This window comes from Cladophialophora carrionii (genome assembly GCF_000365165.1).
Source record: "Cladophialophora carrionii CBS 160.54 unplaced genomic scaffold supercont1.1, whole genome shotgun sequence".
NCBI lineage: Eukaryota > Fungi > Ascomycota > Eurotiomycetes > Chaetothyriales > Herpotrichiellaceae > Cladophialophora > Cladophialophora carrionii.
In genome coordinates this window covers 5,443,677-5,458,530 of record NW_008481816.1, presented here as the reverse complement: position 1 = coordinate 5,458,530, position 14,854 = coordinate 5,443,677, and the positions used below count along the sequence as shown (strand labels likewise).

The window sequence follows — 14,854 nt, the reverse complement described above, 5'->3', positions numbered from 1 at the left end:
TGTGTCCATCGTGACGGGCTGCGACGGCCACAATGCTCTTGTAAGCTCGGTCATCTCAAGAGGAATGCCTTGTGCGCTACGAGCAAGGGAGCCGACTGCAAGTGTCCTTTACGAAACACCCGCTCAATCACATCGGCCAAGGTTGGGGGTCGCGCAGGAAAAAGAACGAGATATGTCTGTTAGTCCCACGCGGTGATATTGTCACTCAGGGTCGGACCGACTATAACACCCCCACTGGAGAATGGTCTCGAACAGCCAGATCATGGACAACCAGCGACAACAGTATATCCCGGGCCCTCCGCCTCCACCAGGCCAGGGGACTATGGGACATCTACCACCGCCTCCTCCTCGACCATATCCAGGGTCGAATTTGCCACCTCCTCCCCCAGGGCCGCATCCCTCCTCGATGCCATTAGGGACAGTGTTTGGACTTCCAGGAGCAGGGTGGCAGCAACCATGGGGAAGATCCGGCATGGGCCAGAATATACCTCCACCGCCACCCTTCAATCACAACCAGTCCCAGGGACAACACATACCTTATGGTATGCGCCAGTTGAACATCCCTCCGCCGCCGCCGCAGAATGACAAACCCATCCTTTCCGCTACCTTTATCCCGACAGGAGATTCATTCGGTCCCGGAGTTGGTATTCCGCCCCTCGACGACTATGCGTCGTATTCCAGATACGACGCCCAGTTTACGTCTGAACCATCACTATCTCATGCAGATCAGAAATATTCGGACGGCACATCTACCTCGCACAGCTACTCCTATCCCAACCCCACTCAACCCAATCCGGATATTGCGAACAGAGAGAGCCGTGCGGCTTCAGCTTCCTCAAACAAGCCATCCTTCACTCTTCCGCTTCGCGACCAACACGAGCCGATCTCCCCAGGACCTCCAACCGCAACCTTGATCAACCCCCAGACGGTCACCGATGGTCGACAGCGCGCCCATAGTGCAGCCGTGACGGGCAGCAACTCGAGCGAGTTTTCGTCACAGTGGCCCCTAGACCGGGTGCTCATCTGGCTGGCAGCAAATGGCTTCTCGAATGATTGGCAGGAAACTTTTAGGGTCTTGAAACTGCAAGGCTCCGATTTTCTTGATCTCGGCCGTGGTCCGAATGGGCGTGGTAATCTTGGTATGATGCACCAAACAATTTACCCGCAGCTTGCCAAGGTGTGCTCCAACAGCAATACCGGCTGGGATCAGGGCCGCGAAAGGGAAGAAGGCAAGAGGTTGCGTAAGCTCATCTCGCGGCTGGTGGAACAGGGAGGTGAAGGGCCGGCCAGTGCAGGGATCGGGCACAGACGACGTGAGTCCGGCATGATTCCAAGCGCAGGCACGATTGCGAGCGCAGGAACCGAGAGCACCTTGGAGAATTCGCCCCATCTTCCTCGATCCGAGTTTGGTAGCACGCCTGGTACCGCCGGTCCAGAAGGAAGCCCGGGAAAGCAGATGCCTCCCCAGTTTCCGGTCGGACTGGGACATCGCACCTCGCAGCCTCGGAGCAGCACGATGCCGGTTCTGAGCAAACACAGCAGTGCATCTTCGACTCCGAGCGATTCCAAACCCCCCGAGAATTTTGCAGCAACAGGTCGTGCGGACTATACCAGAGGCACTCTAAACAATTTGAACAGCCGCGGCCGACACAGCCCTAATCCCTCTGGTGACGGCTCCATTGGCTTGTTGCCGAAGCCGTTTGAAGCATCCCCGAATGCCAGCCCCGGCCTTGGTAGCGCAGTCCCGGTTTCAGCCACCAGCACTTCTTCTCAGTCGCAGCGCCCAGACCACAGCAAGAACAACAGCACAGACTCTATGCTGTATGCCAGCGGTCAAACCCGCTCGAACACGGCTGTTGAGTCTGCGCGTTTTTATGCAGATAGGCGGGATGCACAAGAGGTAACGAGACCGTCACCTTTGGAAGCTCATCGTACCTGGAGCAACGATTACACCCCGGGTCCTGGAGGAAAAGATCACAGCAAGGGCTTCCTCAGTAAGTTCATGAGGAAGAGGCATGAGCATAGCCAACCGCCCCCTGATGATCATCCATTAGAATCACCAACAAGTCCAGGACCGTGGAAGATACTCTCGAAGCCTAGCGCAAATGGCAGCGATTTGGCTTTGTTGCAGCGTCCTCCTTCTACGGTGAGCGAAGATGAACGCGTTCCAGTGACAGCCCGTCGTGGCGCTCGCGTGGCAAGAAGATACATCTTCGTTACTCCGGATTTCTGGAACTATCGGCTCGTGGATGTCACCGATGTGGAAACCGCAATTGCCTTGCGTAGCCTCATCTGCATTGAACTTGGAATCCCAGACGCAGAATATGCGCAGATCTTCCTCACCGAGCCGGGGCAGAGCGACCACGAAAACGCGCTTTCCGACAACGCTCTCGTCGCCGTGCGCAGTCGCACAGATCCTCTGGGCAGCGTGAAGCTGTATGTCAGGAGCCCCACACTATCAGCAGTGCATGGTTCCCCCTCTCAATCAATGGGCCTTGGCGTGTCATTTGGCCACAAAGTCCCGGTTGAGCGTGGCACGCCTATGGTGAAGTCCAATTCCTCGGGCGGCGTGAGTCGCAATGGCTATACCTCTCCAGGCGCGGCGGATGCCCTGTCGAATGATCCGCTGCTCGTGCAGAAGCAGGCTGAAGAGTACAGGAGAAAAACAGAAGCCCAACAAAGAGCTTACCTGGAATCTCGTCGAGCTCAAAAGGAACAGAGCGCCACATACAGTGGTAACAGTATCCGAGGGAATACCGTCATTGATTTCGACACCCCACGGCATTCGCCTTTTGAGGAAAAGAAGGTCGAGAACCTCGTCCCGGTGCGACGTCCTCCGACAGCTCCTGCAGAATCTACCACACTGACCAAGGTCAACTCTCTGCGGGCGAGAGGATCTGGAAGCAGGTCTTCGCTTGATGCGTTGAAACGAATCTCGGATCCCATTGCCGAAGAAGACGGCAAACTTAGTAAGAAGAAATCCGCTACTTTCGCACCTGCTCCAGCAAGCGGCATTGGAGCAGCGTTGGCCAATATGGGCAAAATGAGTGTTGCCCCGGCCACTTTGGCTAGCCAGGGATTGTCACAAGACAGAAGTCGTGTCGACTTTGGCCGTAACACTTCAGGTGGGTTCCTTCGTCCCGATTGTACTTGGGGTAAAAGTAACATGATGTGCACAATTTGCTGACTATGAAATAGGGTTTGGCGATCTAAGTCGAGATAATCGACCGCAGAACGCTGCCGTGGAGAATGCTCGACGATTCAGACAGTCTCCACCTGTTAGTCCTTCGACCAAGTCGCCGCCGCGTCCATTTCTCCAGACCAGAAAGTCGTATGGCCCTGATCTCGAGTTCAAGGAGACCAACGTGTCTTTCGCACCTTCGCCCCACCCTACTAAGGATGATGATTCGGACGACGATTCGGACGATGGTCTTTTTGCGATCCCGCTGGCCAACAAGTCAATGTCGAGCGCCGGCACCGCGACGCCACCTCGCATTAAAGACCAGCGACCAACGTTGACTGTAGATACGGACCAGAATACGGCCAAGAATGTACGGTTTAAGTCGCCAAATTCATCTAGCGGCATGCGTCCTACTGGCGACGAGAGCGCAACGGCTAGCGGAGAAGGATATGACCGCAGCTATTCCGACGGCAGTTTCAGTGGGTCGGCACAGTCTCCGGACGATCGAATGAGCAGACGCGACTCGTTCATTAGCGACATCTGGGCCAATCGTCCCGCAGTAGAAAACGTGGTCGACCATCTCGATGAGTTCTTCCCCGGCGTCGATCTTGACAAGCCGTACCTTGAGGAAAAAGGCGACAACAACTCTCCTATGAGGTCGTCTGACCAGGATCCGCTCGATGCGCTTGAACCTCGTTCCAAGGGAGTCACTTTTGGTACGGCTGGCTTGGATCTCGACTTCAGCCGCAAGAATGACTCGGATACACTGGGCTCCGATGAGTCGACGCTGAAGGCCAAGGACCGCAGCAAGGTCGCCAGTGTCGCTCAGCGGCAAGTAGGCAAATCGACGGGTGGTCTGAGCAGGATGAAGTCGATTCGTGAAGTTGCGCAGAAACGAAACGACGTGAGCATCAAGAGAGGGCCCTCTGTCGCAGCGCGAGTGCAAGAGAACAACGCAAGCGGCATCATTCGACGGAAGTCAACCAAGATGTTCGGCGCCCATATTGTCCAGATCAGGCCAAAACCAGGGAATCGTCTATCAACTCTCGACCCGATACCACAAGAAGAAGTCCCCACGGACGATACGCCAAAGCGGCAGGCGACGTTCAAGATCATCCGTGGTCAGCTTATTGGGAAAGGCACGTATGGACGCGTATACCTCGGGATGAATGCGACGACGGGTGAGTTCTTGGCTGTCAAGCAAGTCGAAGTCAATCAAAAAGCTGCCGGCCAGGACAAGGATCGAATCAAGGAAATGGTGGCGGCTTTGGATCAAGAGATCGACACCATGCAGCATTTGGAACATCCCAACATCGTACAATATCTGGGCTGCGAGCGTAAGGAATTCTCGATCAGCATCTATCTCGAATATATTCCCGGTGGCTCTATCGGCAGTTGTCTTCGCAAACATGGAAAGTTCGAGGAGGCCGTGGTTCGCTCGCTTACAAGGCAGACACTGGAGGGGCTGGCGTATCTCCACCAAGAAGGCATCCTTCATCGAGACTTGAAGGCCGACAATATCCTCCTCGATCTGGATGGCACTTGCAAGATCTCCGATTTTGGCATCTCCAAGAAATCCGACAACATCTACGGCAATGATGTCACGAACAGCATGCAGGGCTCGGTGTTCTGGATGGCTCCCGAGGTAGTGCGCTCGCAAGGTCAAGGGTACAGTGCCAAAGTCGACATATGGTCACTTGGGTGTGTCGTGCTGGAGATGTTTGCCGGGAAACGGCCATGGAGCCGTGAAGAAGCCATTGGTGCCATCTTCAAGCTTGGAAGTCTCAGCCAAGCACCGCCGATTCCCGAAGAGGTACAGTCGACAGCGACGGTGGATGGATTGAATTTCATGTACGACTGTTTCCAAGTGTGAGTACCGAGCTCCTGGACGCGTCCCCTGGGATAAATACTGATTGAGTTGATAGCAACGCGACCGACCGACCAACTGCCGAAACGCTTCTACGCCACTCTACCTTCTGCATTCCAGACCCATATTACAACTTCTACGACACCACACTGGCGGCAAAGTTAAGAAATGTCGAGAACGCCGGACTTGGTGGCTGAACTCCGATCACGTTATAAATATATGTTGCGTCTTCTTGCCGGGCAAAGGACACTAACGCCACGCTCGAGAAAGGGATGCGTCTGTGTGTTTTTTTGCTTGCAACAATGACTCAACGGCGGTTATGACTTGATGATGGCTTCGTGAAAGGGAAAACAGGAGCCTTGGATAATATGTGATTGTGACTATATCGGATTCATTTTCCCACGCAACGTGGATGGGATGCCTCGAGCAAGACCGGTTGCGGTCAACAACAGCACAGGCGCTTGCTAAGGTGATGTGTTTACTCGAGGCGAATATATGTTGAGGAAAAAGATGTCTTGTCCCCTTTTCGAATTCCCAGCTGCGGTCGGACCCCTCTGTCCTACCCGTCCAGACAGTCAATCATCATTCGAGTGGCAACCAATCGCATTCAAGAAGAGGAATTCAATCGCCCCAGAAGGCACCTTTCAGTCCTCGATCCGAAATCGATCAACTAACTAACTGGCTATGTGACGGGGTGTCTGAATGCAATTGTCGCCGTTTGCGGCATCGACGTCCTTTGTCCATGTTTGTACTGAGCCTCTCCCCCCCGACACCGTCTCTTTTGGCCGTCCTGAATATGAATGTCCTTTGTCTTTCACGTTGTGCGTGGTCCCAGCTTTGGAAGTCCAATGATGAGTATGTCTTTATGCCAGTCGTGAACCCTCTCCTCATCACATTTCTCTTTCTAGTCCAGCTGAGCTCAAGTCATCGCCGTGGAGACAACACTCACACCCATCCGAGGGCATAGAAAGGGGCAATAATTAAACCCTCCTACAAAAGCTACAAGCTACTATTATGGTAGAGGTGAGTTACCCGCTGGCTGGCATTAAGAGGGGCGTACATGAGTTTTTCGCCCCCCTCTTTCCCTTTATCCCGACCATGTGGCGCGCCTGACTTTGCAAATAGACACGAGGCACGACGAGGAAAGGCGGGAAAGGCGGGAAGGGAGGGAAACCCGAGCCGCTGAAATCACCCACGGCGGAGAAAATAAACAGAGACGCCATCACCAGACTTGGTCCCCCGGGCATCAAATCTCCGGGAGGGAAGAAGACGACCACCAAGAAGGGAAAACCGCCGACTTATCCCAAGGACATCAATGATGACTTGGACAAGATCTTTGGCGGCGGCAATGACGACATGCAGGAGAGTATCAAGAAGATCGTAAACGAGGCCAAGCAGAATCCACAGGGGAGCCCTTCAGCCGGCACACGCTCCAAGATCACGATCAAGCTCACGGTCGGGGAGGCTTCGGCGGCGAAGAAGAAGATGGAAGAGGAGGCCGCCGCCGCTGCTGCTGCCGCTGCCAAAAAGAAGACGGCAAAGGAGGCTGCCGAGGCCAAGAAACAGGCCAACGCTGCGTCGGCGGCGGCGAAGAAGAAGACCAAGGAAGAGGCCGCCGCCACGAAGAAGAGGGAGAAAGAGGAGGCCGCTGCGGCCAAGAAGAAGGCCAAGGCAGAAGCTGCCGCGGCAAAGAAGAAGGGGAAGCCCGGCGTGACGAAGAAGGCAGCGAAATCTAAAGCGCCGGCGAAGACTGCAGCGTCGACCGGGAAGACCAGATCGCGAAAGAACTTGGCTGAGCCAGCTCGCACCTCGCCCGTGCCGGCTTCGCCCAAGGCAAATACGGCCAGTCCAGAGGTCAAGAAGAACCCGCCAACGAACAAGGAACCCGCAAACAGTAAACCCACGAAAAGGACGCGGACGGACAAGGCCACGACCACAGCTCCCAAAGAGTCAAAGAAAGCTGCCACGGCGAAGAAACAGGCAGGCCAAGGCAAGGCTCCAGCGAAAACAGTCGCCAAGCCCACGGGCGTAACGAAGACCCGGTTGACGCGGAGCAGTGCCCGGGACGCCCCCAACAAGACCGGGCGTCAACCGTCGTATGAGCTGCAAAGAGGCTTCGCCCCAACTGAGAGCCAGCGAAGGATGATCGGCTTCGCGATCCGGAGCCGCGAGTGGTTCTCCGAGCTGGAACGGGACTACGGGACTGAGTTTATGAAAGAGGTTCTGAACGACAAGAGGATCCCGCAAGTCGATTTCTGGAATCGAGCTTTTCGGTTCCTCGGTGCCACGGCGGTTGGACGGTCCAAGTGTCTGGGGAAGCCGTATGAGGCTTGAGCTGCGAGGAGACTGAAAGCGGAAGGGGGAGAGGGAGGCGAGGCTGCGAGCGGCCAGCAGGACGAGGGAGTTTCTTTGTTCAGATGGTGGACGTGTCTTTGTTGTATTGGTTTCAGATATATGAGTTCATGTTGATGCCCAGCCGCAAAGAGACTTTGAGATATTTCCTGATCATCATCGCTGTTGTACTCGTAGGTGACGGACATGCTGGTGCGAGGCTCACTGAGGTACACAGTAGGTGCTCGGCGAGCTACGCTAGTCGCGCTAGTCACGTGAGTCACGTTAGTCACGTTAGTCACGTTAGTGGAGGCCCCACCGGCAGACTGAGTAAGCATGCTTCATGGTCACGTGTCAGTAGTTGCGCAGAGATGCCACTGACCTGCCACCACTGTTTCTCTTCCTACGAGGAGCTGGATCAGACGATATGTTATTGTAACATCGCTTAGACTGTGCACAGAGACGAGTCCATGACTTGCCGCACTTTTGCATTTTCGCATCACGGGAGCCACGTAAGTTCGACTCGAGCCCAATCTTCTCACAACCCTGGACGACGAGATTCAGCTTCAGATCTGCCTCTCCCGTATGCCCGGCTATGCTGCGATGTCGCGAAATATGCCGTTGAGGCTTCCTTGAACAGCTGCCATGTCTGCAGACGACTTCATCACCACGCAGGATAACTACTGGCGGAGCCGCTTTCTCTACGTCCAGGCGATTATCTGGCTACCATCAAAGGGGCAGATCTCAGCACGTATGGCAGACCGAGGCCCCTACGTACAATATCTTGAGTTATACATGAGGCCACTGGCAGACGAGCACGGCGTACACCCATGCATGTGTTCTGCATGAAGTTCTCACGAGTAAACACTGCCGGTGCATTTCCTACCTCTAGAAATACAACACAGGTGTCCCATATCAATATCACACGGAACCACGGAAATGAACCAAACCCATGCCTGTAATCATGGAGTCCCAATACTTTTGGAATCTACGTCGCATCACCACATCACCGCAACGCCCCCTCACTCAGCCCTCGACCGGAACCCACTGCACCTGTACACTAGCCTGCCCTTCCGTAGGGGGGGACTCTCCCTCTCCGTCCTCAAGGCCGTCACCCCCACAACCCTCTCCCTGACCTGAGCTGTCACCCCCTCTAGCAGGAGAAGACACCACAAAAACACACCTCTCCTCCGCCTCGCCGGTCCCGTCCCCTCTGACCACCTCGCGAATCCCGCCCTCCCACTCCCGCGCCACGTCCGCCCAAATGGCACGCACCTCCCCTTCGACCCTCTCTCTCTGCTGCGCCATTTTGGCCGCCAAGGCCGCCTCTTCAGCCTCGATCTTCTCCAACACGGCAATGTCTCCCTTCAGGAGATGGCCGTCCGATCGGCCGGGCTCGGCGTTCTTGATCCGCGCCACCTGGCAGACCGCCTTGGCCGCCGAGGTCAGCTCCACGAGCCGGAGTTCCCATTCACGCAATATCCCCGCGCTGAGGTCTCTGGTGGAGGCTTCGCGTTGGCGTGCCAGCGAGAGCGAACAGTCCAGACAGCGCGAGGGGGTGGAGAAGTACTGTTTGATGTGCACGGTGGTGTCGTTCCCTTCCGTGGTCGTGCCTGTGGTGGTGGTGGTGGGGGTGGGGAATGCGAATTCGCGATCATGCTCAGGCTCACGTTCGTGCTGCGCCGGACCTGGACCGGCCATTCCAGCGGGTACGATGGCTTCATTGGACTCTGATGCTGATGCTGGCCTCGATTTCGGTTTAACGCCCGTAATCTCCAGGTCCTGAAGACTGGTCGCCAACTCCGCTGCTACTGCTGGTGCTACTGCTGGAACAGACGTCTCGATGATCTCGGTCCTCAGAACGGGAGGGATATATGCCGGTCGAGGCGTCGGAGGCGTGGTGTGCGGACATTTCGGAAAGTGAATCACTCTGTTGGGCAGGATGGGGCTCGTGAGCGGCGGATTCTTTTGCACAGATTCGAGCGCTCTGCTCGTACCAGTATCGGTACCGGTCGCGACGGTAGGACGTGTCCTTGCGCGAGTGGACAGCTGGCGAACCAGTTTCTTCATCTTATTCTCCATGGTGGTAGGTGGGTGGATTGTTGTGGGACGAGCTGTATTCCGAATCTCGGGGTTCGATCTGACCTGACCTAACTGACCGTGCAACAGTGATGTGAGTTGAAGAAGAAGAAGAAGAAGAAGAAGAAGAAGAAGAAGAAGAAGAAGAAGAAGAAGAAGAAGAAGAAGAAGAAGAAGAAGAAGAAGAAGTTGCTTCTAGCCACCGCTCCAACCGTCACTTGATTGCCCGACTCACAGCTCGATCCTTGAACTCAAACTCAGATCCAGACCCAGACCCAGATCCAGATGCAGAGTGCAAACTACGCAGACAGGCCGATACGCAGCACGACTCACAGTGAATGAATGACCAACGGAATCATCGAAGTGCAGCGAAGCGAAGCGAAGTGAATCAACATAACGCAATGCTAACACAACAAGGGCCCATCGAGAATATTGCCGAGTCCGGCCCTCGCCGAGTAAGAACAATGAGCCGAGGGAGGGACGTACTGTACAAAGAGCACGTACATTGTCTGGACCGTCCACGATCTCGCTGGCAAGCGTATTGACTGGACTGGTAGACTGGACCTCGTCACTTCGATTCCATTTCCTCGATATTCCCCCTCCTGATTCGTCCGTCACTGCACGAGCCTCGCCGTTCGCATACGAGACAATGCCGCCGTGACAATGACAGTGATGGCGATGGCGATAGCGACGGGCCTAACCATGGCGACAGTGTCATCAGACAAAGGCGACCAAGCAAAGCAAAGCACAGCACAGACTGCGTGACTGTTTCTGCTTCGAGGAGAAGACAGAGGACGCTTGGACCCAGCCGGCTGGTTCTTTGTTTTAAATTTTTGAGGGCAGCATGGTCCGACGACCTCGCTTTCTCCCACCACTGAAAAAACGACTAAGTACATCGTGTGAGAACAGAACAGAACAGATCAGATCAGATCAGATAGGTAAGATCAGTCCGGTATCCTATGCCTACCTAGGTACAGTAACTGTACAGTAGGGCTCGAACTGCCTATCGATCACTTGATCATTCAAACTCAAATCGATCCGTGCACGGCGAGCATGCATTGGCGAGCATCAGACAGGCTCGCATCAGACAGGCTCGCATCAGACAGGCTCGCATCAGACAGGCTCGCATCAGACAGGCTCGCATCAGACAGGGCTCGTCCGGACCACCATTGTTTGATGATCTCGCGCTGTAGCCGCAACTGGGGCGAACCGTAGCCAGGGGTTTATTGGCAAAGGCGCTCAGAAACTTGAGGAAACTGCTATTATAAGGGATCTGTGCTAGCAATGGTGGTGGGAGAACTTGCAGTCCCAGGGAAGTATCGTCTGTCCATGAGTCGAGGGCCACAGGTACTGTAGAGAGTAAAGCGGTAGAAGTTCCGAACGTCGATGCCTGAACTTGTGATACTGGCTCAAGACGAGATCGTTCGAGATGGCTCACAACAACGAGCGAAACGTCTCAACTCAACATACACAGCAGACTTCATGATACTTTTGCAGTTTATCGGACTGACCGGCTGAACTTCTCTCGTTCTTCGGTCCAGAAAGCTGATTTTGACGTGCCTTATGGTCGATTTCTATCCACATCCGCCAGTTCGCCGAGTACGCGTTTCACTACAATGCGTCTCCAGCCCGCTCAATTTTAGAACCCAAATTTACTCCCAATAAAGCCCAGCGCCGCCGCCCGCTTCTGCTTGGCCACAAACTTATCCACTCCATCGCTCCAACTGGAACTGCTCTCGGCAGCCCTGTCGAGACTGTCGCCCGCCAGGCCTAGGTTCTCTGTCCTCTCTTGAATCTGCCGTTGCATGTATGCCCAGTAGCCCTCCTGGTTCTGATCCGGTTTCACCGCTCGGCCCGAACGTGCTGCTTCACGCTGACGTTCAAATTCAGCTTCCTGGGCGGCACGCATCTCGGCCATCATTCTCTTCGAAGGTGGTCGGTCGGGGCCACCGATCAGAATATCCATGTCTGACGGTGTAATGTATTGGGTGCCGGCGATCCATTGTAGGTTGCTGATGGTGGGACGAGGAGGGATAGATTTCGCAGCGTCGTACAGACGATCTGTGCTAGGTGGGAGGGACGTGCCGCAACCGAAGACGTTAACGATGGCTAGCTCGCTTGGTCCGGCCCAGCCTAATATATCACCAGTAGGAGTAACAATCGCGTCGCCAAAACGTTTCGTGTCCAAAAGGTGGTTTGCCCTGGTGCTTGCGATCTCTTTCAGCGCGGGGATGGAGAATGCTCGGGCGGCGCCATCGCCGAAAAGACCAACGAGCGCATAGCCACGATCTTCGTAGCGCGCTACTGTGGCCGAGTCGCAGAGATAGTTGTCGAAGGTCTTGGATGCGCCCTTTGCAGATGCAGGGCGGAAGATGTGGGCTGATGAGGCTGTAACTGCCACGAGGACACCGTCGACTTTGCGACCGGATTGTAGTCCGCCCATTGCGTAGCCCGAAGCATATGCCGGCGCACCTGTATGAGAGTCAATTGGACACAACGAAATGACTCGATCGTCAGAGATCTTTGCTACGCCCGCAAATTGAGCAGAGTATCGGCCAGTCTGGGATGGCAGGATCTTGAAAGTAGCCACCCGACCTCGAGACGTGCCAACAAAGAGGGCAAGTGAGGAGTAGTCTGTCCTGGTCAGTACGTTTCGGAAAATAACGCCAAAAGCACTTACCGTCGCCGTCCAGGGTCAAGATACCGAACTCCATGGCTGTGGGAAACTCCGAAGACGGAGAGGCAGCTGTCGGTCGCCTGATACTACCACGACGATGACTGCCGGCAACGATTTCCGACAAGACAGCAGTATGGATGATAGCTGGGCCTCGAAGATCAACTATGGTCACTCCACCTGCCGCATACCCTGCAGCCACAAAGCCAACATCCGCATGTTGCAACGCAGTGACAGGGCCTTGCTGGTCATTTGTCATGGTCAATGGTAAGAGGCCCTCTTTCAGCCCCGGGTCTGCGCGGTCGCTAATATCTTGCATTTTTCCAGGTCCTGCATTAGGGCCCGGAGGCGTCGGAGGATTTCCAGCGCCTTGGTTTCGGTTGAGTCGGAAGACGACTAGTTCTCCTGACTTCAACCCGACTGATAGCTCTCCTGTAGCTCCGGACATGCTCATTTGCGTGACCTCGAGCTGGTCCCAGCGGCCCACAGCCCTGCCCAGGTCAACTTGAATCACGCCTGGGTTCTCAATAACGTCGCCATGCCCGGCATCCCACACTCGAATGGTGCCATCAGCATGGGCTGCTTGAATGACGTTCCTGTTTTCGTGCCGCTTGAGAGGTTTTGTTCCTTCCGCACCACCCGTTAAAAAGTTTGGGCCATGCTGGCGAACCTCGCGCATACCGAGCCACCGGGTCCGGTCAACAAACGCCAGAGCTGTTTTGGTCACGAATGGGTGCACAAATGATAAGGAGACGTGGAGTTGATTAGTAGGCGTGATGGGATGTCCGGATGGGAAGCTGAGGGTGATGACTTCGCCAGACGACAGTGCAGTAATGACGGCGATAGGATCGTGAGAGCCTCCAAAATGAGGAGATGAGCGAGGTATAGGGAGAAATGTGTTGATTGTAGCATTAGCCGGAGTTGGGAGAATGTGCACCCGTTTGGGGTTCCGAAAGTGGCCAGCCAGAAAATCCCAAGTTGATGTCTGGTAGTTCGGCGTCGGCCCAAATTCGATGAAGGTCAGACCTCGAGTCGGGTTCGTCGTCGAAGAACCACCAGCCAGAAGCAAACCTGTGTCATCGGGATTCTGTTTCGAGCACCAGGCTATGTGGAAGTACGGCTCTTTAACAGCACTTCCCAAGCCAGGGCTCACAGGTGTAATGGGACTTCTAGGGAGATCTTGACGTGAGGATCCTGCCCCGGGTACGTTGACGTCTGTGTCCTCAATGGTCCGGGCATGAACCACCCTTCCATCGCGGGGATCCCAGAAGACCAAGCTCGAGTCGTCATGAGCCGTCAGTATGAATGTGCCGGTCGGGTGCCACAGAGCGCGCGTAAGGCGAGGGTACCGCACTGTGTTTGTGGTTGTATGATCTGCGTCCCCACCACGAGCACCGCGCGGCAGTTCATATTGGAAGAACTTGAGAGCCTTGTTCTGCTTGAAAGAGTAGATGACGGCCCCTTCGGAATAACCAATGAGCAGCGTACCGATGTCCTTGGGGTGAAACTGCATCGACACTATTGGCAATACCCGCGCCCTGGGATTCCGCTCGCGCCAGAGATTGGGAATCTTGAAGGCGGTTATATTTTCGCGGTCGAGGTCGAACGCCACAATATCTCCTGCCGCGTCGTCAGCCTCGCTTTATTTGCTCGCCAACCCGTTCGTGTGGCCACCCACCATTTTGCAATCCGGAGAAAACGTAGTCCAAACTCGGATCGGAGAGGATAGCAGTGACATGGCCTGGAGGCGCGTAGTTGGCTTGTAAGTGCTTCGAGTCGAGGTTGAAGACACTGACATCATTCTTGCTGTCCAGTACGACGAGCTTGTCGGCGCAGAACTGAATGTCTCGAATGGAGGAGCGTCGAGGAGGAGTAAATGTCACGCAGACTCGTTTCTGGCCGAAGACGTAGACGATGCCAGGTCCGAATTGGGATTCGTTGGTGCCGACGGCGAGGAGCGACTGCACCGCGTCATAGGCAAGGACCGATATTTGCGAGTTGATGCCGTACCGGGCGAACTGGAGAAGCAGTCAGTCTTTCTCTCGCGTCGCAGCCGTAGCACGAGAAAGGGCATACATCGTCTAGCATGAAGGCCTCAGGCGTGACACCTGCGGACAAGTCCCCTTGGATGCCAGCCTGCTTGCCTCGAAGGAAGTGCGCCATGCCGTGCAACGGGGCGATAGTCTTCGCATGGCAAGAGGCCGGTCACAAAGGCCTCTGCTGTTTACCGTGAGACAGCTGCCACTCAAGGCTGCGGTTGCACGAGAGCGGCAATTGGCGGGGCGGTTTCGAGGGTGGATTCCCGGGCGACGTCATCTCACCTTGGCGCTAGCCTTGTGTCAGCCTCGTCGCAGCCTTGCCTCGAGTCACTTGCCCAAACTGCACACAAGTGTTAGCGCGGTAGCACGTGATGTTGATCTCATCACGTTCAGCCAGCTTGGCCGAACAGCTAAGCATCAGACGGCGGGGGCAAACCCTGCAACACAAAACCGGTGATTCTACAAAGGGACATAGTTCTTGCCCGTCACAGGACCCGTCGAAGTCAACGTGTACCTCAGTCAGGAGCGATGAGAGTATTCCGCCTCGGCGTGGACGGTTCCCGTAGATCCTTGCCGGCTAAGACGGCAGAGGACGGCACAGATCTCGGCAACGAGAATAGCACTATCGCCACTAGAGACTCGCGCCGGTCGACTTCAAATCTCCTCTTCGCGTCGTGAAAGCG

At 55.3% G+C, this 14,854-nt stretch overlaps 4 protein-coding genes across 4 annotated transcripts; 2 read left to right on the top strand and 2 right to left on the bottom strand.

The window, feature by feature from the left end:
* Nucleotides 1-262: 262 nt before the first annotated feature.
* On the top strand, nucleotides 263-5,245 carry G647_01965 (uncharacterized protein; the record flags this gene model as incomplete). The annotated part of the gene is made up of 3 exons (XM_008725364.1): nucleotides 263-3,125; nucleotides 3,199-5,050; nucleotides 5,107-5,245. 3 exons carry the CDS (start codon nucleotides 263-265, stop codon nucleotides 5,243-5,245), a joined length of 4,854 nt encoding a protein of 1,617 aa, XP_008723586.1.
* Nucleotides 5,246-6,062: 817 nt separating this feature from the next.
* On the top strand, nucleotides 6,063-7,382 carry G647_01964 (uncharacterized protein; the record flags this gene model as incomplete). The annotated part of the gene is made up of 2 exons (XM_008725363.1): nucleotides 6,063-6,071; nucleotides 6,174-7,382. The coding sequence occupies 2 exons, from the start codon at nucleotides 6,063-6,065 to the stop codon at nucleotides 7,380-7,382; spliced, it is 1,218 nt and encodes a 405-aa protein (XP_008723585.1).
* A 1,023-nt stretch (nucleotides 7,383-8,405) lies between these two features.
* On the bottom strand, nucleotides 8,406-9,461 carry G647_01963 (uncharacterized protein; the record flags this gene model as incomplete). The annotated part of the gene is made up of 1 exon (XM_008725362.1): nucleotides 8,406-9,461. One exon carries the CDS (start codon nucleotides 9,459-9,461, stop codon nucleotides 8,406-8,408), a length of 1,056 nt encoding a protein of 351 aa, XP_008723584.1.
* Nucleotides 9,462-11,097: 1,636 nt separating this feature from the next.
* G647_01962 (uncharacterized protein) lies at nucleotides 11,098-14,295 on the bottom strand (the record flags this gene model as incomplete). The annotated part of the gene is made up of 4 exons (XM_008725361.1): nucleotides 11,098-12,092; nucleotides 12,139-13,752; nucleotides 13,811-14,150; nucleotides 14,209-14,295. 4 exons carry the CDS (start codon nucleotides 14,293-14,295, stop codon nucleotides 11,098-11,100), a joined length of 3,036 nt encoding a protein of 1,011 aa, XP_008723583.1.
* Nucleotides 14,296-14,854: the final 559 nt, after the last annotated feature.